We start from the raw sequence: 26,199 nt of genomic DNA, 5'->3' as shown, positions 1-26,199 counted from the left end.
CTTTCAAACTCGTATCCGTAAATAGGATCACTTCATGCATCCGCGAATTGTTAAGTCTAGCATGATTGATCCCAAGATTACGTTGCATCGATTGTTGAAAAATTCGAAATATCCAGTTTCTTGCAAACATCATGACACAGAGAGTCGATCTATGTACTGGACATAACAGGTTACTTTTGTTATGCAATTATTAGTGACCACAAATTTTGAACCAAACTGCGCCCATTCCCTTAGCCAAAGGGAAGACCGCACTGACATGTTTGCAGTCCAGTTAAAGTATCGTTCTGGATCCTATTTTATTGTTTGCGAATTATCGTTTTATTACATTTGCTCTATACGGCTTTTTTCTGCCTTACCACAACACTTAATATAAATGGGCAATATAAATGATAGCTTCGACAATTTTTAATACTTAAGATAAGTGTTTCTTGAATTTATGCTAAGAACTGCCAAGAAGATAAATAACTAACTTATACCAGCTATTTTTTGTTTCTTAACGTTTCTATTCGTTTTCTTTAAAATGCAGTTTTTCAAGAAATATTTTCTCCAAGAATTTGAAACGGAGTTTAAAGAATGTTTTCCAACTTTTATTCTACGTTTCACGCAACGACAAAGCTTAAGTATAACTTTAAAAGTCTAGCAATTATTTTAAGTGAGGAATTACCTTGAGAATAAGGCATGTATGGAGGATTAAATCTTTCATCCTTCATCCTCTCATGTGACAGATCATGAAGCACCGAATACCCTCCTATTCAGGGGGGTGGAGTAAATAAGCACTCATAAATTCCCCTAAGACTATAAATCGCACTCATTAGTGCTTATTTAACATTTAATCGTTCTAAATTACACTTGAAAGTATGTTATGTAAAGTTTATATAAACTGTCAAGAGCTATAACATCAATCCTGTGGGCAAATCAGATACAGTTATGCTATGAAACTACATAATGCCACGAAGCTGGCGCTCATGAAACTGCGGATAATGTCAAAAGTCAGCCAAAGTCTACTTGGTAGCAAAGTTCTTTCAAAAGGCAACTCGGGCAGATGGCAAATGATGTTCGAGAAATGCATGTTCCAGACAATGCTCGGTGAGGCCTTGGACCTTCAGTTACATATGGTTTACACACTGGAACCCTCTATGCCGTTTTCTCGCTGGATGAAAACATTTCCATTCTCGGAGATCGAAGATGAACTGCGAGAAAGAGATTCAGCTTTGGTTTTATGAAACGACATTTGGGTAGACTGAACGCAATTAAGACGGTCCGATGACCCATGTCCTGAACAGCAAGATGAACGAAGCAAAAGTTTCTTGAAGGCGCGACGATAGGTTCGGTTCAAGCAGGTGTAGATGATAGGATTCAAGCACGAGTTGAGGTATTCCAACCACTTGATTGCTTTGTAGGCCTCAGTCTTCATGTCATAATTAGGTTCAAAAGCAAACAGAATAACTATAACAAAAAAAGGCATCCAGCATACAACAAACGCTCCAATAACAATTGCTATGGTCTTGGTTGCTTTGATGTCTTTGGCGTAGTTTCGACCGATGCGGAGCGCTTGATTTCTTGCTACAAAGTAGATTTTCATGTACATAACAAACATAAGTAGCAGCGGAACAATGAAGCTTACCACCACAACTACCATCTGATACGCAAAGGTTTTACCCATTTTGTCAAAGGCCTGTCGAAGACCGCAGAGTAGGATAGAGAAAACCCACAATGCAACTATCATGACAATAGCTCGAAACGAGGTGAGCGATTCGCTGTAGGAAAATGGAGCGGTTATTGCGAGGTGACGGTCAAAACTGACTGCTACAAGGTTCATAATGGACGCCGATCCAACGAGGATGTCAATACTGCTCCAGAAAAGGTATAACTCGTTTGAAAATACTTGCTTGGATTTGTCATCCATGTCAGTTAACTGCAATACCAGCCAGAACGGCATCGCCAACAGCGCCACCAGGATGTCCGCCGCACTTAAACTAATGATAAAGTAATTGCAAATTGTTCTAAGATCACGGTAACAGTAAAAACAGGCGCAAACCATGATGTTTCCCACTAGAGTCAACAGCATCAGAACAGCGACAAAAAATGCTGCAACAATATTGCCATCGCTGGTGTTGAAAACGAACTCTGTATCGGTTGAGTTGTTTATCATCTTAAACACTTGAAGGCTGGAAAGATAAGATGTAAAGATTGATCATGTAAAGTCATCATTCCATGTATCTTGTGGTGTAGAAGGGGATAAAATGACTATGGCCACTAAAAAAAATCACTAAAGAAATATTGGCAGTTACTAAATCTTTCAAAGTGGAAACCCTTTATCTCCTTTCATCAGAAATCAAAAAAATTGCAAAAAAGTAGTAATGACAACATGTTAGCCACAAGGACGTCCGAGCAATTCAGCCTCATGGTAACAATGTTTAATGAGCGTGCCATATTGCAGCAACCACATTCAAAATTTGCTAACAATCCTAGAGATGCCAGATTATTTTAACCGATAAACGTTTTCAAATTTACTTCGAGATTTGCGGCACTCTTTCGTCTTATTACGAAACATAATTACTCCATACTAACATTTCGCCGCTTAAATGTCTGATCTAATTTTGGGAAGGACTTTTTTTCAGAAGTCTCATCAAATTCAGTGTTACTGACTTCCACGTTTGTTTTGCTGACACCAAGTCTCCAACATTTACTCACCCGTAAAGCAAACAAGAAAGAATTCAAACTTCACCATCACAACTTTATGTCGGCAAGATGCACCACCAGTCGCTCTATTGTCGCAATAAAGTAATACTTATGCCACACCCAAAACCGTAAAATTTACGTTAAGTTAGGGAATTAAGGTTTTGAAATTGTTTCCTCCAAGAAAATAATCATGCAAAGAAAACTCTCTCCGCTAACGTAAATAACTATTTCACTGACCGAAGCGGCAAGGTTTCCACAAACCTTACTCTTCACAGCTGTGTAGATCGGTTGTTCTGGCTTGTGTTGGTGAGACCAAAACAAATCGAGTAATTTTCTTCGAGCAACAAAATGTTCATTACATTCATAACAGACAGATGTTCTACGATTCTAAACAAATACAAGCAGAATACCTTCACTGATCAGAATTTCAGGCTTCACCAGCGTCTGTTTGCTCGTTCCAAAGGCAACAATGATTATTTTAATAGCAGACGGTGCCAAAACATTTGACACTGCAGTTTCCGCGCTCCAGATATTCGGGACAAATCTCTTTCATCTGCTGACGAACACCGCCAGCAATTCATGCGAAGTGCTTTGTTTTCAATAACTAACGATCAGTGCATACATTAATTCGGTCTTAAAGTGAAAGACAGCAGATTATTAGGGGGCTTATTAAAACAGCGAACGTAATCGGCCACACAAGTGGGTTTTGATACCTGAAAACATATCACGTGTTCGCATTTCGCTGTTAACTTTCACCAAGTGATGTGCAGATGAAACCAAAACAAAGAACAATTTTTTCTGAACTAAATTAGAAGAATTGAACGCGGTTAAGAGAAAATGACTCATCGACGTTGTAAATTAGTTCCGGTGTTTTTTATCCTGAATCCCCGAAGAGACTTGTAATTAGTACGTTTCCTTGAATTACCCAAAACTGCCCCATTTATTTCATTGTGAAATTACATCACATGTAAGCTCTATCTCTGTTCAAAGCAAAGCTATGAAATTTTCCGTTGTCATTTTTCTGCTGTTTTCTTTTTGTCAGTCAACATCGAGTGCCTTGTGTTCAAATAAAACATCGCTAAGAATTCGATCTGTCAATGTTTACAGTATTAAATTAGTCGCTTTTATGAATTATGGAAATTCTCTTTATCCGGCGGTAAGTCTCAGCTTCGGCGATCATTTTGTTATGTCCGTCCCGAATACACAACAACGGGATTATCCGACGCGTTACATCGACTTACAAAAGATGAATAAAACCCTTAGGTACAAGTAACAATGTTTGTCAGTTTCAAATCTTGACCAGGGTGTAAGCCACAAAATGTTGCTCTTTTAAATATTAATTTGATCACGATATCGGCCTCTTGTAACCATAGTGTTTCGAGATTGCAATATTAGGCCAATTTAGCAAGACTTTGTAAAATTAGCAAGAAGTGGCTGAATTAGCCACACCCAATAAAAACGCAAAACCTTAATTAGGTAAAGAATAAAATTGCTCTAGGATATGGAAATACTATTTATAACAGCCTTAGGCGGTAAGATATCATTTTAAAACTTAAAATCCAAAAATTGTTGAATTTTTTTTTCAGAATAATCAGAATCGAGCAATTAAAAGGTTCTTTTCTTAGTTAAATTGCCTTCTTTAGCAAATAGATCGCACAGGACGAGTACATGTATAATATATTTCATCAGCAGTTGTCACGAAGATTTAAAACTAGCTTATCAATAGCAACTTAAACTGAGACTATATACAGAAAATAGACGGTAAAACCGCAAAGGTTTTGTCGCTTTGAAAATGAACGGAATGAATGATTAAAATTGGCGAATAGACGACTCAAAAGGAAAGATCAAATTGATTACTGAAGAAAGTGCAAATAACCGGTGAACATACATTCAATTTTTTTTTTTTTTGATCAGCAACTACCAATTTTTTCTCACTCGCACAACTTTCTGCCATCACTTTAGGAGAAATAGATAACCATCCGTCAAATTTTGTCCGCAACATTAACATAGATTTGGAGATTCCATTTTAAAATGTCTTTTCTCACCTTGGGTGCTGCGTTCGATTCTTCTTGAATGTTAAGTTGTTTACTAAAAGCAGGGGTCAATGAAATAGAGAAACTACTCTGATCGTCGTCTACAAAGATTATAAGATAGTTTCCTGCTCGCCCCATTTTGCTTGCTAACTAGCCAAGGACAAGCAATCATACATATTTTTAAGCGAATAAAGTTGTCTTGAAACAAGTGAAACATGCTGGCATGAGTTCTTGCATAAACAAAATAGAATGTTTTTATGATCAGAAAGGATAGCAAGCTTTAATGTGATTCACACTTCTGTTGAGGTAAATTAATCTTTTCTTGCAAAATATATTTCGGTTTGTTCAGTCTCAGACCTCATTAGCAATCTAAGTGATTAGACTGCGGGGAGAGTATCAATAATTAGGAATATTATTCTGAGGACAGAAAACAGTTAATTGATTTATCGATTTTGCATCATATTTTCGTATCTCAGAGTTGATTGCCCCGTTTTCTACCACCTCAACCATTTGAATGCCTGCCAAGTTGAAATTTAGCGACAGCTGCCATAAATCCTGTCGTTATTAAAATACCAAATTAACATGTTCGCAAAGTGTGCAGCAGCAAAAATCAGCATGAAATATAAATAACTTTTAAAGGGGGAGGAGTAGAAAGAGTTCAACAGCCCTGTGAATGTTTATAGTTTGGACAGAAACTGGCTCAGTTTTCCTATTTGTGTTTATTTGTTGAATTGTTTGCAGCAATGAACAATTCTACTCGCATGTCTCATTTTACAATTGGAATACATTTGTCGATTTACTTTTATCAGAGCATATTTGCTCTGAGTCAAAATTTTCATTCAACCAGTTCTGCATTATTAAACTTGCTACATGGTTGAGAAAAACAAGCACAGCTATTCTTTAACCTACCAACAAGAAACTTCTTGAAACACAACGCGTTCCATTTAGGTTTCGTGGCGCGTTATCTGCTTAGTGCCTGACAAGATCTTTTAGCCACAATAATTAAGGGCATTGTACAAATGCAAATATATATACATATACTTGTGTGCGATTAACAATTGCCACTGAGCTACAAACCAAAAATGTTTAAACCAAATGTCGAGACTGTCGACCCTAAAGAACGACAGAAATTGAATACAAAATTAAGAATAGACAGAAAAAGTTACAAAAAATTGTAAATTTTGATATGAAAAAGCGGCTTGCTTTTTTTTGCGGCTACGACCACTAGCAACACGTACAAAGCGTGATTATCAAAGAAACAAACTTACAAAATACTATCTTGTGTTTAAAAACATTCATCACAAAATGTTTTAGATGAGAATAAGCTTACCTCTGACTAACAAAGTAATTCTCAAAGTGTGATACAACCAATACAAGGAAACGATGTCCATCGGTCCAAAATAAGTCAGTTAGTCCGTCCGCTTAGCGTATAGAGTAGCTGGATGTCTTACTTACTATTTACTTGGCCTTTTTGTCATTAGAAATTCCTACCTTGATCGTTAGTTCTATGTGTCCCATTGTTTTTTTCGAAAGCTGCTATGGAACAGTGATTTCAAAAGTTGAGTGTAGTGCCATCACAAGCAGCTGGGAAAATATGTAAATGTGAACGCTTAGAAATTAAACGTAATTTCCGTCATCGCTAGCTTATTGGCCCTGAAGATGGTTCAACGTCGGGGTGAGAATTGGCTTATTTCTCAAACGAGTACCAAACGCTCTTTATTTAAATGTTTTGTCAAAGTCTATGTAATTGCCCATGATTAAGCTTCTTAGCTGACATCATTGTTCGATGCCACAGTAAGGGTCTCTCCAGAGAAAGTTTGGTTGGTGAAAATGAGTCGATAAATTTTCCGTTAGCAAACCTTTCTCTACCCGCTCACGAGCTCAGTATTCTCATTGCAAAACAAATGCTATCGTGTAAATCATTGTTTACCTTCACACCAACACGGATGTACGATTCCTTTCCTTGGATTGCTCAGAAGGACGCGCGATGCGTGGGTGAGGTCCACGTAATTTGTTTTCTCTAGCCTTCGTGGATATTCCTCAGTATTCCCGCAGCTATGTGGCAGATGTTTGTAGAGATAAGAAATTCTGTTTCATCACAGGATATATTTTTTTAGTGATAAGTACATGCGTAGATGAATATAATTGCGCGACTAAGATTTGTCATGAATAAGCTTGTCTTTAATTATTAATAACACAATGTTAAATAATTTGTGCCACGACTAGTTTCTTGTTTCCCCCTCGAAAAGACTCCGTGTAGAACAAATTCAATGTTTTTGCTTACGTTTTTCATATAAAATACTCGACCATTTTTTAAACCATGCCAACGAAAACAGTTATGCCACTTCTTATATAAGTTCTCAGATGCGAAATACGAAATTAAGCTGCAGTGGCGATGGGCCATTGTATACATGTAAATATGAGTACATATGTTAAGAGTAACCTTGTTACTTATTTCAGTTATATGGTCTCACTTGTAATACAGAAGTTAGAAGAACTCTAAAAACTTGTCAGTAAACATTGTCATGAACAAAAAGACACTGATGAGTTAAATCCAGTCAGAAGTAATCGGGACACTTGTCAAAACAGCCTTAAAAGGGAGGAGATAATCATTACATACTGATGCCGTCATATCTCTCTCCCCACCCCGCGTCTAACGAGTAAGGGAAGGCAAAAATTCAACAGCGCTTGGCCTGCGGAGTGAATCGGGCAAACACGGAGTCAGTTTTGGTCACGATAGACGCCCCAACACTTATAACAACCTCCGTTGCTGTATTATTTTGAAACCCAAGTTTTCAATTTTTTTAGGTTGAGGTACATCGAATTTAGAGCCAATGACTCGGATGAGGATGGTTACTGCGCTCCAAAGACTTAAAACCGAAGGGCTTCCAATGTTGAACCTTTTTATGAAAATCCATTTTAGTCGCGACATTTAATAACGTCGACCGAAGCTGTTTATTCAATTTTTTCACCTAGCAGAGAAAACCTACAGGAGCACTAAAAATTTCGCATAACTGAATTTTTTAATGGTTTTGTAATCGCCGGATTACAAGATCACGATCGTTTACAACTAAACAAGTAATCTCAAGAATGGCGCGGTAAAAATATAATAAAAAAACTACAATAACAATATAAAATCATGAAGATAAAAATATAGTAAATATTATTTCATGATCGATTTTCACCATAGCAACCATGCTGGTCAGTTGTTGGCAAGTTGCACGGTTTATATTTTTGATCAGGTCTGGGTTGTGTTGAAGACTCTGTGCGGCGTGTAGAAAATTAAGCTTTTGAAACTTTTACAAGGTCATCACAGAAAGTGTTTGAAAGCTGTCATAGATGAATAGGTGACTAACGACTTTGAAATCAACGGAAATCTTATGAGATGCAGATATTATCCAACTATATGCACATTCACTACCACGTACTGGTAGAGGCACCAAATTTACTTCAAAAATCAACAAGCTCAGTTGAGATGGTATCTGTCAAATTGCAACACAGAATAATTACTCAATTTCTCAGAATAATAAAGGGCACTTTAATAGTCAACTTTAAAAGCTCTATATTTTAAGAAATAGCATTTTGTAAATAAACCGAGCAAAAAGTGTTAAAGGGTTAAAAGGACTCACCTATTTTGATATTTTGATTACGGTGGAGTTGGCTTAATCCGCAGCACAGAAGTAGCTACAAGTATTGGGAGCTATTCCGAGGTAATCTACTCGTTTGATATGCAGGCACAGGGGACTGCCCTCTTATTCCAAGAGATCAACAAATGTTCTTACCTAGAAAGAAAATTCACATGGATAATTATGTAATTGCGCCAGTGATAAAACAGATATCTCTTGTTCTAAATACCTATTAGTATGGAAAGAGAGAATAACAACATGACCATCTGCACAAATAGTGGAAAATTACTCTGACTTTATGGTAACAAGTTGAACACGCTTTCACAGTATTTTATGTCGTAACATGACCTCATATTGAAACTCCATAACTGATAGATATGTTTAATTCTCGTCACATCTTGATACAACGTTGTGTGACTATTAACTTGAAAAGTATAATATGCAGACACGCAGCTCTTTCATTCAATGAACCCTAAAGCAGGGGCTTAGATTTCATGGAAATAGTCGAAATAGAGAAAACGGGCTGGTGAAATTTTTCTAAGTGCGATGACGTCTTCAAATTTTCTTATTAAGAAACATTTTGATCTCCTTTTTGGAGGCCAAATTACACGATTTTTTGAAAAGTGTCAAGTTTCTTCTTTGTGTCCTGACCATATAACTTCCTGATGCTGGATATGACACAATACGTCAAAATACCGACTCTGCTTGTTCGGTGTTACAGAGTGGCACTAAATTTTTGCGGGTTCTAATTTTTGCGATTTTTGCGGGTTTTTTTTTATGATTCGCAAAGCAAGTTCCCGCCAAAAATATTTTCCGCGAAAATATTCTCCGCAAAATTTTACTCCAGTGGTGAAATCATACATACAAACGTCACCAGTAGATTCTCGTTGCTGCCATTTGTTTAAAAAGTCTCTTTTGTTCAGAAATATTAAAAAAGGTTTACAGGAAAGGATCGTCTGAACGTATTCCACTGAGAAGAGCATTCTACAATTCCGCGCCAGACCACGATGTAACTGTCATACTGATTACTGGATTACTGTGTTTTACATCTCTACATGTTGTATCACTTGCCAGTTACATGCAGTTTAATTAAAAAATGCGAAAATGTTGTAAATTCAGTTAAATGCGACTTCCCCAAAATCGAAAAAATTAGTACCCAGCAAGAAAAAACGGCCTTTTGCAATCGCAAAAAATAGTTTCCGCAAAATACAAAAAATCGTCGATTCGCAAAAATAAACTCCCACAAAAATTTAGTGCCACACGGTATGCACCAACGAGAACCGCAACACAAAGGTAGGTTCGCTATTTTAATTACAGTTTTAATTGAAAAAGTAAACATAATCTTGTTATCTTCTGCATTCAGCCATATATGCGCATGTGACGAAACAGTTTTCATCCCATGCTGTTTCTGTTGCTGATTTTTTGCATTAGTGTCATCTCAGCGCACGGAATATCGAATGTCCGAATGATACTGATAAAACGATCAGGATTCCGTATTTTTCTCAATATTTTAAAACAAATAGATCACCTGCAACTCTTCTGAATTTGTAATTTATACTATACGAACAACACTGCCTTTGCGTGGAAGGATTTCAATATAAACTAATAAAATCATCCAATCATCTTAATTTTTCAACAGTCGGCAACAAAACATTTTTAAAGTAGTTGGAATGGCGATTTGATAACGAGAAAGAAACAACTTACATAGAATTGCGATTGAAAAAACAGAAAGTATTTTCTAAAAGATCAAAAGATCCCACAAATAGCTGCAAAGAACAAGCAAGACAACTCATGGTTATGTCGAGATATACAGCCATAAGTTATACATGATTATAAATGAACAATGTGTAATATTCGTTGGTCGATGACGTTGTCAAAGTGTGAATTCTTCGGAAACTACAAACATGTTGACCTGTTGTGTGAGAATTATACCGAACAGGATTCTTCTGGAACGAAACCTACCGGTGGAATCATGGTACAGAAAAAACAAACAAACAAACCAAAAAACCCGCTCAACTGGAATGGCAAAGGTCGTGTTAAATGGGCGCAGATGCGGATGTTATAAGGCGGTGTAATGGCGTCTTACATGGGCTTGCTCAAATTTCTCAGTTTAATTATTATTAACTAGTAAAAGGAATAGAAATAAAATTCAAAAACAGTTCTATTGATTTTCTTCCTAAAACAATGATCCAAGGCATCTAATGATGGATATTCTTTTCACAAGCCGTATTTCACTCTTAGTCAACAACTTCTCGTCAGTGCTTAATTCGTAATCCCTCTAAAATAGTTTTTTTTTTTTTTGCTTTTAAATGTAAGGGGTTTTTCATTAAACAAAATACTTACCCCTAAACAAATTGAACTTTATACTGAGGGTTCGACGACAAATAAATCATTGCGTGCGTGATTTGCTAACACGGTCTTACAGACCATCAGCGTAACCACACGATTTCAAGCGTCGGCGGTACCTTGAGTAAATAGAATTGGATCATAGGATCTTTTATTACCTTTTATTGCGAGTAACTGAGTTTTTCCAATTGACAATCTAATTTTGCAGTTAACGCTAGGTGGGGTGTACAGGTCATCGTCACGGAAAGCTGCGTTCTTTTCACTTCATCAGAAAGACGATGAAAACAATACTAAGAAAAAACTTATAAGTCATCTACATTGTTTTTGTTTGTCATCTACTTTTGGGCTGATTCTGACCCTTTCCTTGTTTCAACATCTCGAATTTAAATTTTACCTCACTTCTAAATTACCAGGATAAAAAAAAATTTATTCATTTTCAAGTCTAGAAGTCAATATTTGTTGATAAAACGAACATAGACCAATTATCAAGCCAGAAAAATAATCACTGGAAACGCGAACTTATTCAGTGCCTGTGAGCTTTTGCTCGTCGTTGTAGATCCATTTCAATGTTTTCAAGCTTTTCTTTCTCCAATCATCCTAATTTTTCTGCTTGCACATAAAGTAGAGTGAACGGTTCAACTAAAAAAAATCACAAAGAATATAAGATGGGTGACCCGTTCCTCTTATTCCATATTTCGAATATTTTTTCTATGGTAATCCTACTTATATGTCTTTAACATACATAAATATTTTCATCCACACGAGTCCGGCGATCTTTTTAGTATCGTTTACGCCTGGTCCACACGTAAACATGAAACGGAACTGGGCGCCTGGGTAGGAGACTGACACTAAGAATGTGCACATTCACTTGACGTGACGTCAGCGTTTATCTTGTATGGCTCGGTATACCGTATTCGTTCATGCTGTTCACACAAGAATACGTAAGCGGATATGGTTCTCATTTGACAAGCATATTCCCTTTAGAAGTGATTATGCACTTGAATTTATACGTTGGTGTCGTTTAGGTGTGGACAAAACTCGTAAACGTATTAAAAATGCCGTTACAGACGTAACCGTAACCGTGTCGGGACTGTGTAGTAGACTCATTTGACTCATACAATTGACGTGTTGACCACTTAGCGGCCATGTTTATGGTAGTTTCTCGGTCACGTAATGCCGATGTGTGACGGAGAAAAGGCCAGAACTCTATTATTCAGATCGAAAATATACTGAAGAAATTTCGCGAAAAATGTAACAGGATTACAAGACTCTTCTTAAAAAATAATTCTTCTTTAGCGTGCAGTGTGAGACAAATGTATGAAAATATTCAAAGCTTTTGATACTGCATAGTAATCATAATAATGTTGAAGTTTACATTATTCTGCGAAGCTTAAAAGGTACGCGCTACGGACAAGAATGTCAAAAAAGTCATAGGAAATTGTACTGTGGGAGAACTGTTTATCTCAGAACTGCTTACAAACATTGTGACATTTGCCAAATGGCGACGTCAAAAACGCTACTCTTGAAAACATTGAACGGAGTAAATAATTATGTTCCCTGTCCCTGTTAGGCATTCAACCAACTGATTAAGAATTAAGGTAAAGAAAATGCTCTTTTACCTGAAAGACATGACACTGGGTCTCAATAAACGCAAACCTTGGGCATATGCTAAAGGCAACCTCTCTTTTCGGAACAGCTCTTAAATTAAACGCAGACACGAAGATAAATGTTTCTGGGACAAAGCTGGTGTGTTTTTAGAGTGACGCCTTTGTTATCATAGTCACAGAATCTAGTGTTATAATGCTTTTTAAGATTCGGATAAACAGCTTTACGTAAATTTGCGTAAGTTACAATGATCTCAAATATCAGCTTGTCCCACACACCACGGGCGTAATTGACTTTTTGTTTGATTTTTCCTTCTTGTTGTTGGTGAACTTAAATTATTTATGCTACTTTAGGACGTTTGCGGCATACATTGATATCGACAAGATTGTTTTCTCTTCGCTTGCGTGCCCCTTGCTTGATGTTAGGTTAATGAACGTTTCAACCAAGATCAGATAAAAGGCATTAAAAACAAGAACGATAATGCAATCTAGATGTGTAAGGAGAAATATCTAAGAATAATCGATTTTGTTCTACATGGTAAATTGTAAATACACATAGCTCTACATCTTCATGCTATATCTGCGTTCGATGAAGGACAAAGCTCACTAAACTGATGGAATGCTTTTGATCTCGTGTGTGTCCTGAGCAAGATAGACGTTCGACGATCTTTCGTTCGTCGTTGTCGTCGGCCGTGAATGACGTCACAATATACACTGAACAAGCCATATATGTCACATATGCGCAAGGCCTCGAGGTCAGGGTTTTTCCAGTACAGGATGCTTTCTACTTAAGGCGAGTAAAGGGCTAGTAAAAGGCTAGTAAAATGCCAGCCTGGAACAGGTTCGGAGAACATGAATTGCCGATGAATAGCCATAATTCGGAGCCCGACGAGTTCGCGAGGTCATCGATAACGATGGCATTCCTCAGGGACACACTATCATAACAATATTAAAACCAGAACTGAGTAACTTAGCCGCGTGAACAACGAGTTGAGTCAAAAAATAGACTTGACTGCTAAAGAATGTCCGACCACTGATGACGCCACAATGGCATTGTTGTTAATTATAACAAGAACTTGTATTAGAGATGTTTCTAGGATTTTTAAGTAATATTAAGGGTTTATAAGTAGTTATATTTTCTTGAACATTGTAATGCGCAGCTGAAAATGTTATATTGATATCTCCGCAATATAATTATTAGTATTAGTATTAGTATTGTTAGTATTAGTGTTAGTGTTAGTGTTAGCGTTAGCGTTAGCGTTAGCGTTAGCGTTAGCGTTAGCGTTAGCGTTAGCGTTAGCGTTAGCGTTAGCGTTAGCGTTAGCGTTAGTGTTAGTGTTAGTGTTAGTGTTAGTGTTAGTGTTAGTGTTAGTGTTAGTGTTAGTGTTAGTGTTAGTGTTAGTGTTAGTGTTAGTATTAGTGTTAGTATTAGCTGGGTGGGAAATTTTCATAAGTACAAGTGGTTCGACTATCCTGAATTGGAAAAACTGTCCAAAAACGTAAAGGGCTAGAAGTATTTTAAAAAGACGCATCTGTTCAATAAAACATTTGAGGACGTATTTTCTGGTATTTGGTTTTTGCTGTCAAAAATCATTTTCAAGATTTCTACCAAGTGATTTCAAGATCACTTCGAAGAGAGTTGATCTTGGCGAACTTCCTCAGTATGCCCATGGACGATAATCTTAATTCAAAGTAAAGTATCCTCTAGAATCTTTCGTCTCTCAGTTCTAATCCTATTTTTAACAAATTCTCGATTCTGATAGGCTCCGTAACGTAATTTGCACGCGATCACGTGAGTGCTTATTTATGATCATGGCCGAAATCACATCCAACAAGCGCGAATAAAATAACTGTTTTACTACAAATACTCCCAAAATGCCCGATCATTTCAAATATAAACTGAAAGTTTAATTCAGCAAATGTTCGCCAAGTTCACTTGTCTTGATGGCAGAGGTGGTGTAGCTTGGTAACCAAGCTTATAAATGTTTTAGTGCGCGGTGGATCTCTTCGACCAGTCAAAACGGCAATTCTTCAATTCACCACTAGAAATTATACAAATTGAAATTAGAGTCTCTTGCATCAAGAGGAATCCGTGGCTTGTGGCGTTACGACGTTTGGCATTGGAGGAGTAGTGTAAAAAATACTGTGCATGACCATATTCTGTGTACCTACTGGGTTTACTTGTAATCGGTGGGCTCCTGTCGATAGCCAAGTACCCGCGATTTCAATCACAAAAAATTGATTGGCTGATAAAAACACAGTCCCAACATGTGATTAAATACCCCCCTACATTGGACATTTGAAATGTTAATTCTAACAAAATGCATTCCAATTTAGTTTAAATGTTAGCAGGGTTTAGTGCCGTCGGCTGAATTTTGCGTGCGATCATACTTGTGACAGAGTAATATATCACCGCGTTAATCAGTGAGATACACCGAAGAGGTTGTTCCCCAAATCAATAAGAGTAAAATAACCTTATTGATATTCAACAAGTCATCAATCATGATTTACTTGGCTCATTTTCCTAGCTTATCGTGCTTAAAACATTGAAGCCATGGCATCACTTCAGCAATCAGCAATCATGAACTTAAATAGATGGCAAAATATTTACATTCACTGTTGTCGAGGCCACAAACGACAGCGCACTGGACATCAAATACAATTACAAATGCACGTTAGTATGAGGGGTGAGATTCTTCGACGATCAAGTTCGCAAACATCGCAGCACGTAGTTTCTGTTTTGAATTGCTGTATTGAGCTACGTGGTTGAAAAGGTCATCCAAGGAAAGTTTGTTATAATTATTAGATGGACCTCCCCACCGGTTGGGAACTAATGAAAAGAAAAGTTAGCTGTTTCATTAACGTGACTGTTCGAACCAAACTACGCCAAACTGAAAAACAAATACAGTGAAAAAGAATTACCGCCCGCTTCTTATAACTCACTGGCAACTGTTTAAGATGACCATAACACCGAAGTTCCCTTAGAAATAGGATCGAATAATTTCATATTCCAGAGTCTAATCTCTTGTTTTGTTTCCAGAGGTTTGCGCTTTTGCAGATGGCGATTGAATCAAACTTATATCGGAAATAAGCATCATCCGTGCGCAGTAAACATACAGATGATAAAAACACATCAAATTCCCAAGGGTCATTGTTTCTCATAATTAAAGTAGATGTCATGTTAGCTCATGTTGGTTGTGCTGATTTCTGATTCCTCTTGAATCAATGCCCTTGACAACAAGAGGAAACAACACAGCAGATATGCACGTAGAGGATTCTAAATTCGGTTAGCTTCATTTCTTATTTTATAGAGTAACCTTTTTGCCGTCAGTCGAAAATTCCCTGATGCCGGTCATAGAAATTCCCAAAGTACCTCCCCCGGGGGTCATCTGTAATCCTCAGCAGGGAATTTTTGCTTCCTTGCGGCAGATGCCTAAAACGATAATGTCATAATTCCCTCATTACTATTTTTAGTTGGGTGGCGTGCGGTACATTTGTTAGAATTCTACAGCTAACCAGAAGCTCCATTTGTTCACAAAATGTTATTTTTCGTAAGAAAAATTGTCGTAAGCTAGATAATCATACACTGAACGACTTGAACTCAAGCCTACCCTCATGTATTTTAAATATGTAGGTAATCACTGAAGAAGTTGAAGATTCTAGAAACATTGCAGAGTCATTGCACAGGAATCCAAGTCACCCTATGTGGGATAGTCCCTTGTGATTCATGTTTAAGAGATGGTGATCACCACCTACCTATTCTACCTTGTTTTCAGCCGAGTTTGATCACATTTGTTAGCCGGGGAGGGTACTGAGAAGAAATATGCGTCATATGTATTTAACACAGATCACCTTAGGGCACAGAGGGTTCCCTCGGCTTGACGGCAATACTTAATCGACCAGATGTTGTTACCAATCAAAAGGGATATTTCTTTTAATTACACTAATGATGGCATAAAGATATTTGCCGCTTAATTCTTCGGTAGGTGTCCCCAAGAGCTAATAAAACACAAAAAGTATTCATTACTAATGTCTGCAATTTTAGCAGAATAAGTTGACTGTCTATCAGACACACACTTGGGACACACTACGCTGACACTCGGCACTATTCCAGAGACACCTCAATATGTTTGATATACCGCGCGTGCGAAGCAAGGGTAGGGTTTTACGTGCGGCTGTTAACTGATCACGGGTATATTCACTTCAATTCCGGCAGTCCGCTTTTATGTTCATGTATGTTTGTACTCTGAACCGCTTCAGAATGTTAAAAAGTCATGTATCGGACACGGTTGCTTCAAGAAATATTGATCGAAACATCTTTTAGCCATTTTAATTTTGGTAATAAACACTTTCATGTGTAATCAATATATGTGTATCTCATCAATTTTTGGTGGTTATGTTATCCCCAACGAAGATGTGTTTTTATATCAAAATTTCAATGCGGCTTACAATTGATTAAAGTGAGAACAGAAATACACTCATCAAGCTTTCATTAAAAGAATTAAGCAGAGATTTCCCTAAGCCGCACTGCTAAATCATCATAGATGTTATTAATTTGCATGTGCGAGAGAACTTGCCAGTCTGAAGTACAAAATGTTGCAGGCACAATTTCATTTATGTTCAACAACTGAACTAACTATACAACTCATTACTTTTGTTTGTGGATGAAACCTTGGCGACTGTTTTCACAACAAGTATACCATTTACGAGCTGGCTTTTGCATCGAGCCTTCATATGAAAGTGCGTCACGTCTGAATAGTTAATTTTCACTCAATTTTTATGTGATGTTTTGATTTGTTTTGAAAAAGAGGCATGCATAGAGGGAAAAGGCCTCACGGTCAAAGGAGACTGAACGCGAATTTCTCTGACTCAATACATGTTAGGGATATCTTTGGATTCGTTAATTGCTATCTTGACAAAGTATGGATTGAAAAATCATGAGATATTTCAGCCTACTTGTACACCTCTTATCATTTCATCTTCGTATCATTTTCTTTTTCTTTTAGTGTATTTACTGCAATTTGAATTGCTTTGAAGACGATTTGTTGAGATCACCTCGACAATAGACGCATGAGCCCAGAAGCAGCCGTTTTTTCATTTTTATTTTTGTTCCAGTATAGTTTTATTGCTGCGACTTTTTTTTTTCTAAATTTGATCAATGATACACATAATTTAGCTTTTTCTCCCTAACTGTCCGTGATATTTAAGATCGTTTCATATTCTTCAAAGTGATTCATTGACATCCCAGTTATTTATTTACTGGACCAGCAGGATCAGAGAGAAAAGCCAATTCCAATCGTTGTTATGAAGTTTGTTTGACCTAAACCACTGAAATGTTCCAGTTCCAGATTTGATCATCTTTTAGCTTTTCATTTTCAATAATAGCGCTCAATTAATAATAGGTTGTATTATTCTATAAACCAAGAATTATAACCACGTGACTGCATCAGGTATTCCACAAAGTAAAATACAACGTACTTCAAATTCACGTAAAAATGTTTCTTTAAAATTGTACTAAAATAGCCCTTTTCCAAGTTCTATCGGTTATCACACTGAAACACTGGAATGCTGAAATTGAAATTTAACAGTAGAGTGAAAGTCCAACAACTATGGTAACCACCTGTCTATCTGTATTATCGTGTGTGAGATCTACCTGAGGTTGAAAGTAGTTAATAATAACGAGCAAAATAACTGACTTGACTATGATGCAATGGCCCAGAACAACAATAAGCTCATTGGCAGACAATAGGGGTTTAGGATTACTAAACGAAATATCAGATCATTTGTTCAGAGTCTAACATATATACAGGTGTTTTGCAATTGTTTTTCGGTTACGCCTCCGATGGTGGGACACCGGATACCACTATCCTGTGTCGGGTTATGTTCCTGGTTACGTTGTTGGATTAAAACGTCACTGTTGGACCTAAGCTCTGTCTGCTGTTGATGTCTCTGAAGATAACATCCCTGTAACAGATCCCGGTATTCCCGCAGCAAGGGAGTTTCCGCAGGTTTTTACAAAAGTTTACAGAAGTGCTTTCCTAGGCTAAGAAACGTATTACAACAAAACCGAATTTTTATCAAGATGCGGCGAAGCAATAAATCTTGAGTTCCAAAAATGAGATTTTCAAAATTCTCAGACCTGGCTGCACTCGATCTCTCACTCTCCTATAATCTGCCCCCTCCCTCCCTCCCCACAACCTCCTAGCTCTGAACTGTCTCTCGTCCTACTTGACTACGTTGAATGAGTACAAGCGCAAACAGGACGCAAACCCGAGAATTACAATCCTCCCGCTTCTTTTTCTCGGCCTCCTTTTCATTTCTATATGTTTTAGTCTTTACATTTTTTTTAAACAGCTTTCCTGCTAATAGATTCATGAATTCATTAGTTCACCTGTACATCTAAACAAGCTGAGGGGTAAAAAGAATCCAATTTACATTTTCTTACCGGAATCTGCAGAAGAGAAGAGAGCTTCAAATAACGACTAATTTGCACCGCGCTTTAGTCAGTGATGAGAAAGAACTAAACAATAGATAAGTTTTTGTCCTTTTGAACAGTATATTATAAAAGTTTTACGTCCTTTGTTCACTTTAAAGAGGGTACTTGGGTGCATTGAAAGCATTTTTGGCAACGGAGGTGGTTTCCATGGGGCGGTGATGTTATCATTGGCTTAGGAAATTCACAACCATTGAATCTAACCATTAGCGAAGACCGCTTCCTTTCACGCGTCTTATTACATTGTATTTTCTACTTAGAAAGCCGCTTGCTTAATATCAATTTCACTCGTGTTATTAAAATACAATTTCGCTTGTCATGTTTTCCATAGCCATGCCGGCGATGGAAAATGTTCTTGAGACTGAACATTAACCCATCCAAACATACAGGTAAGTCCTTAACGAAAGCACTTAGTCGTTGTCTTTTACGATAAACGTTTTTCTAACTCTTTTCAATGCAAAAAGTGCCGTCTTCCTTTATTAATTTATGATTTCAGTCATTTGATAAGACTAAAATTGAACACGTCATGACCTGTTAAAAGAGTTCTTGTTTTTCTCAGTCTTTACCAAATTTAGAAATCTTTACTTACTTTCTCTTAGCTTTTCAAATAAATTAACTTCTTGCCATCAGTGCAATTTTTCATGGAACAACTTAAAAAGGTAAAATCATTGCTTGAAAGTTAAAACAAGTAAGAATTTTAAATACGTATATATTTACGATAATGTTTCTCCGTATTTTTAGCTGTCTCTTCTACTGAAGGAATCACAACTCCTTTCTCTTAAAATTGACCAAAACCTTTGAACAAATATTTATTATTTTTTATGCCGGTGGCGTACCCTACGCTTCTGAATGAACCTGACTGATCCTTATACAAGAGTAAGTCAACATATGTGACCGGTTTGGACCAGACCGTGATTATCCACATGATATCAATTTAGAAAAATCTAACTGACATGTGGGAAGCCACACTGGAGCTGTTATCGCGTGGAGCAGATTTTGCGGAAAGTTGACAAATACATAGAGCAGTAAGAGGTTGATGCAGCCTGGCTAACATCGTGATGCGACCTAGGCAAAATGGCTGAGAGCTGAAAAATCAGTATACCGCTAGCTTTCATATACTGACACATGCATGAAAATTTTTCAGTGATGGCGGCTGATAAATAAAAGTCAAACTTTCACTCCATGTAGATTTGCAAATTAATTTTAAAATGTTAACGCAATATTAAATAGTGAAAGTCAGTGCACCGCCAGCGAGACAAACGCAACATAAATTTAAATGTCAAATGAAGAATGCGTTTATTCAATTATCACAGAAAGAGAAGACAGTTGAGATCTGACTCACAAATCAATAGATAAATATTGAGATAAAGTCGCCTAATTACTAACTGAGATGGAGACCAGTAGTGGTCTGGAGTTAAACACTAAATGACTTGAAAATGCTGTTTTTATCGGGACAAATTCAATTAAAAGCATTTCTATTCTCTTGGTTTATCCACTCATAGCTAAGTGTAATGGTAATGCATTTAGAGCATGTTAAGTAATATGTGCCCCGCGTATGAAAATTCAATTTTGACAGCAGACTATTCTACGACAGCAGGTACCGGCGTCAGGTCCCGGCGGGGGGGGGGGGGGGGGGGGGAACTAACATATAAAAATGACGGGGGTGCTCTTCGTGCCTTATACAAGTCAAAAACGCTGTTTTGGTACCTCTTAGGGTGTTTAGTCTCAAAAGGTCCATAGCGGGAGCTTTTGCGGTACCTTTTATGGTATTGAGCCAAAAATATACAGAGGATATTACACGGTGGCGAGAAGATATGAATTTTGCCACGAGAACGTAAAATTCATATCTTCTCGCCAACGTGTAATGTTCTTTTTATTATATGGAGAAACCAATTTAACAAAAGCAAAAGGCGGGAATCGTGACTTCATTGAACGATACGACACTCACAAAGGTGACATACGGAAAATACGCCACTCGGGTCCCGGATTAAGTGGCGTATGGAATCTACGAGTGGTTTAGTTCCCAGTAAAACACTCTTCTCCATATAATAAGACAGAAGATAATGTGTTATGTGAGAATTAGTACCTCTTAGGGAAGAAAAATATTTCAAGCTACGCCCACAAAACCGGATCTTGATACCTCTTAGGGGTTCTTTTCAACATTTCCGACGAACACCCCCGTCCTTTTTATATGGGACTCCCCCCGGGCGACAGGTATAGGTCTGTATGGGTGTTTGTAGCGCTCAATGGTTTAAGCAGTCATCCTCCATAAATAATAATAGCATTGGTAACGATAAACATATTCCGTCTAATGAAGTAATATTAATATATTTCTTTAACAAAACCATTAAGGGCTCAATTTCTGACAAAACTGGCCGGACCTGGATTATGTTCGGTAAAATCATGTTTAATTTCGTTGTACATATGTTGCGAATCCGATTAGATGGAGCGTCTATGACAGTTCCAGTAAATTTGTTTATCGGAATTCTCAAGAACTGTAAATTTTAATCAATATACGTTGCAGAAATTGCGGGAAACTACATCATGAGATTTTACTTGTTTGTACTTTGTGGTTGCCTCTGAACGTACCAGAAGTAGTTTTATAAAATTGCAATCTGCGGTGACTGGTTGACCCGTCAAATAGTCATAATGTTAACATTTTACATATATAGCATCATATTAGATGTAATGACACCGACAAAAGTAAATTATAATTTGTTCCTGGCTGGCAAATTTCGAATAGGACACGAGGCACATACAAGGCGTTTGTGTGTGTAAAATGGCGGACAGCGTGCTGCTCTGTCGTCAACGGCAGAAGCCACCGAAACTGCCGTGTGCACGTCAAGTAGCGCGAAAAACATCTCGGTACTGTGCGGCGTCAAGCCCATAATTTTAAAAAATTAAATTTGTTGAATAGTAATTAGCGAAAATTCGTACATTTTACATAAGAAAAAGTCCCACCTTGTTTTGGCAATTTTGATATTTCCTTATCGTTCAACCCTACCTAATGTTTTACCCATGTAAGCGTATCCAATATCCTTATCAGCTTGACTTGTTACGAACACGTCTTCGACGCCATTTTAGCAAAAGCTAGAACTCTAGAAAGCTACCACTTTGTTCTTTATATTATTGCAATTGAAGCACCTGAAATTTAGATTTACTTTCTCACACCACTTTACATTGAGAGTATAAAACTGCGCGAAAATCTATATCCGGGGCTTACCGGGAATTCACAAGAAAGCGCAGGTCGCTTTGATCATCTAACCTCTTGTTTTCGCTGAATGCTTCCCTCAAGGCTCGCTTTTGGCATTTTTTCTTGTTCTTCCAGCAGATGTCCTCCATGTCTTCAAACTGCTCACGTTTTTGTTTAAATATTTGATCAAGCAATAAATATGACTGTTGACACATTTGCTTCATCGCCGACGCGTCACAGGCAAAAACTAGACAATTTAAAGTGCGTATTGTTTTAGCGTCTCTCCAAATACCTGATAATTCTTTGCTTAAATGTTTTCCTCCGCTCGATATAATGCAAAACAAAGCCATGTTATACGTAACACCAAAACTTGGGCGAGGATGTCAATTAATTTAAAAGCAAAGTCTAAATCCTACGACAGGGGAGTGACAGTGACAAAAGGAATCCAATTAGATTCGGCGCATGTCAATATTTATTCAGGGTAAAAAACAAAAAAAGCCCTTTTAGCGGCTTTTCGAAAACATTGTTGTTCGTACATATCAGATATTGATCACATAAAAACCATCAAGGCATGCAAGATATTACCGCCAAACTAACATAACTTTGTTCACCAAAAGATGTGACAAGATTTCGTTTGAAGTTGTAAAGTTTTTCAATGCAAACTAATTTTGTCATGTCACGAATGCATAAAATGCTCAAGTTTACTCTATAAGAATCACGCACGGAAAGTATTGTTGTATTTTGAATCGGTAAAGTCGGCCACCACTGCTTTGCGTAGAAACCATGAAAATTTGGTCGCCTGTGTTCGAACAACGTTGAAAGTTGTTGAAGTTTTGAATTGCTCGCCTCCTCATCTGTTAATCTAGCAAACGCCGTTTTTTCTCCAGTCCAGTATTTTTAATCAAACAGACATTATCAACTGGGTAACCTAATGGCAACACTTCCCAATTGGCAGGTGAGAGTTTTGTATGGATCATTGACAAGTTATTTTGGCTTGCTTTCAATTAAAGTTACATAAATTAATGAGATTGACACTGACATAATTTCACCTTCTCTAAATCGTCAACTTTTGTTTCTTAAAGTCGACAGGAAAACGGAAAATGTCCTCTATTATTACATGTAACTAGGTTATAAATTTTAGCCAGAGCCTAAATCAACAAGCTTACCTAGATGGGTTATCTGCGTGAATATTAAATATATATGAAAGTATTACTGTAACACTAAATTATTAATTATATATTAAATGATTGCGTTCGGAGAACGCAAGCCTAATTCTGACATGTGGCTTTCCTGAGTTGGTTTCCCTGTGCACGGTTATATGCAGAATAAATCAACATTCCTGTGAGGACACCAAAATGGCTGCCCCGCTTGATTTTTGCAGGGGGCATGTCACGGCCAGTAAACTGGTACCGTTTAATATTAGAATGCGTTCCATCGGGATGATCTAGATCTGCATCAGTGATCCGGATCATGGTACATCAAAGGAACCGATGAATCCATGACCAGAGTAGATTCATCGGTCCCTTTGGTGCACCATGATCTGAGTGAACTTGGGTTACTGATCCTGATCCTGATCCAGATCACCCTAAAGGAACGCATCCTAAGACATGTAATAAGACATGTGGCGAACATGTGAGCATGTGAGTAGGCCATGTGAGCTAGTCTTTGTGCTGGTTCTTTCTTTCACTTCCTTCTATTCAGTCGCCGTAGGTTTCGCTCTTTTGTGTTCTACGTTTCGATTTAGATGATGTTAATAGTCTAGTTGTTAAGAATGCTTCTTCTTATAGTGTTATGAAATCGTTAAATGTTGTTGTATCTAGGCCAAGAACCGAACAGGGCCGTCGTTCATTTAAACACAAAGCTGCAATTGCCTGGAACTCTCTACTTGACACTGTCAAACAGCTTGAAAACCCTCTTTCTTTTAAAAGGAAGATAAAATCGATCAAGACCTATGTCAGAGACATCAGTTTCCAAAAGGAATGCTCTGTAAATTATAATAAGAACCCTGAATTTAGGTATTTTTAAATTATTTGATTACTCTTTTTATCGTTATTGTATTTATTATTTTAGCTTTATGACAATTGTATTGTAAATTTCTGTTTCTCTTATTTAGACTTAGTAGTAGTAGGTCCACATCAGCTGTACAGTTGCTTATTTTTAACCTACTTATCAAATAAACGTATATATGTATGCGTGTATGCGTGTATGTATGTATGTATGTATGTATGTATGTATGTATGTATGTATGTATGTATGTATGTATGTATGTATGTATGTATGTATGTATGTATGGTAGCATTTATCGAAATCTGAGGGAATCGTCCTTATTTATTTCTTTGAGCCTTGGCTTTGGGATGTTATTCGTGGAAACAGCTATATTTTGATTGTATTAAGTTGTTGATTAGTTCCAGTCGCGACAGATAGCTCAGTCTTTATCCGGTGGAATATAAATATTGTTTGAAATCGCTGGAAAAGTACTCTGAAGACAAGATCCATAAGAGTGAGCCTGAACCAAGGAACGGCAAATTATGTAAAAAAAAACTGCCTACTTTATTCATCAGGGGAAATACTCGAATCAGTCGCACGGAGTTTGTTTACCATAAACGAGCACGCGATTGCAAATGTTTGCTTATATTTGTGCCTCCAGCTTAGAATAATGTACGTAAAAAATATACTTTAAGCTTTTCGCTTAAACATAACCAGATAATGTGAGAATATTTAGCACGAAATTTGAAGGCTATTGAGCTGAATCAACGGAAACTGGCGCCGTCACGGAACGTATCAACAAATCGTAGTTTATACAGGGGACCTCTTCACTAGCATGGACTATCTGTCTGTAAAACCTCGGTTGTTCTTGAAAAATGTTGATTTTAGCAACCATAAACCATACGCATGTTGCCAATGCCACAGGCTTAGTTGCCACAGCAAGGTGGTGGATCGCAAAGAACCCGCAATGTCTAGTTCCCAGAGTTCCTCGGCTCAATTCAGGGGTAAATCGTAAACCACCCCGTCCAAATGAATGTCGCTTGCCAATATTAGGGGACTGACTTCATCGCCTTATCAAGTGGCCGGACACAGTCTTGCTAATGCGATTCAGCGCGCGCACAAGGATTGCAAAAAACAAACATGGCGTCGATACAGCGATCATTTTATTTGCTCAAAGTCCGCGCTATCTGTGCTATTTTTCTTCATAATTGAACACAATGTATTGATGATTTTACTCTTTTATTACAAAGGTATATTAGAAAAGGTAACGATGCAAAGAACCCAGCAATTCTCAGATTTTTCTTTGTCACCGAAAGACCCCAGTTAACTGCAGCACATGCGTAGTAAGTCAGAAAATTGCGATTGAATGCGTAATAGCTTTCTCGGAAATATGCCTATTTCTCGAGAAACACTCACCAGAATTTCACGATATTTGGCACCAAAATACTTTAGGAAATAAGGAACTGGAGTATTGAAAAAAATTTGAACTTTAACAAAGAAAATTCTAGGTATTCTAGTGAACCTTCAACAAGGGATAACTTAAGATCTCTCTGTTAAATTGTTATTAAAATATTGTTAACTTGTGAGTATTCTTACAAGCTTGTTGCATGCACATTATAAAGAAAATCTAATGTCTAAATGTTCTGCAAAACTGATTTTAAAGCCTGTTTATATTTATTCATGTTGCCATGGCAACGGCACATACGTAAGCTTAACTATCAAAAATCCGAAGTTTATGTTGTTAACTTGCTTGTTGCCATTTTTGGCGACCAAACGATCAAGGGTTTTAGAAAAAAAGGTGAATAAAACACAGGTTTAAAAAACTGTGTTCATCCACCTTAAACAAAGCGATCGACCGTCTATCTTAAGTTAATTTTGAAACCTCTGCAGGCACTTTGTTTTCATCAATTTGTCTTTTTCGGAAAGGGTGACGCGTACATATTGAATGGTCAGAAAACGGGAATTTTCTGGAGGGTTCCTCCTTGGTTTTGAATACATAAACTAGCTAGGATCAGAAAAATTGCTAAGCAGTGCAGATGGACTTGGGTTAGGTATCCTTCCATTATAGGCCCTTTGCAGCTGGGGTCACGTGACCAAATTTTTCCTAAAAAATTTTTGTATTATGGGCTATAACTAAAAGAATGCCAGAAATGGAAAGAGCGCATCGAAAATACCAAAATGGCCAAGTTTGAGGCCCCAGGAAAAAACGAGTAAGTTTATACCATAGTTTGAATTT

General features: G+C 37.3%; 1 protein-coding gene across 3 annotated transcripts; it reads right to left on the bottom strand.

Annotated features, from left to right (window-relative positions):
- Positions 1 to 277: 277 nt before the first annotated feature.
- On the bottom strand, positions 278 to 22,199 carry LOC110048502 (histamine H2 receptor-like). Of its 3 annotated transcripts, none has more exons than XM_089288829.1 (3): positions 22,008 to 22,199; positions 8,345 to 8,497; positions 278 to 2,168 (listed from the first exon to the last, which is right to left on the bottom strand). In XM_089288829.1, the coding sequence occupies exon 3, from the start codon at positions 2,150 to 2,152 to the stop codon at positions 1,118 to 1,120; it is 1,035 nt and encodes a 344-aa protein (XP_089144955.1). In that variant the 5' UTR covers positions 2,153 to 2,168; positions 8,345 to 8,497; positions 22,008 to 22,199; the 3' UTR covers positions 278 to 1,117. The 3 variants fall into 3 exon arrangements, with proteins under 3 accessions (XP_089144955.1, XP_020610111.1, XP_020610173.1); XM_020754452.2 differs by lacking the exon at positions 22,008 to 22,199 and adding an exon at positions 12,307 to 13,743; XM_020754514.2 differs by lacking the exons at positions 8,345 to 8,497; positions 22,008 to 22,199 and adding an exon at positions 3,093 to 8,320.
- Between the last annotated feature and the right edge of the window lie 4,000 nt (positions 22,200 to 26,199).

Source organism: Orbicella faveolata, unplaced genomic scaffold (genome assembly GCF_042242905.1).
Source record: "Orbicella faveolata isolate gen_17 unplaced genomic scaffold, um_ofav_v1 contig_1, whole genome shotgun sequence".
In the NCBI taxonomy this organism is placed as follows: Eukaryota; Metazoa; Cnidaria; class Anthozoa; order Scleractinia; family Merulinidae; genus Orbicella; species Orbicella faveolata.
This window is presented reverse-complemented; position numbering and strand designations above follow the sequence as displayed.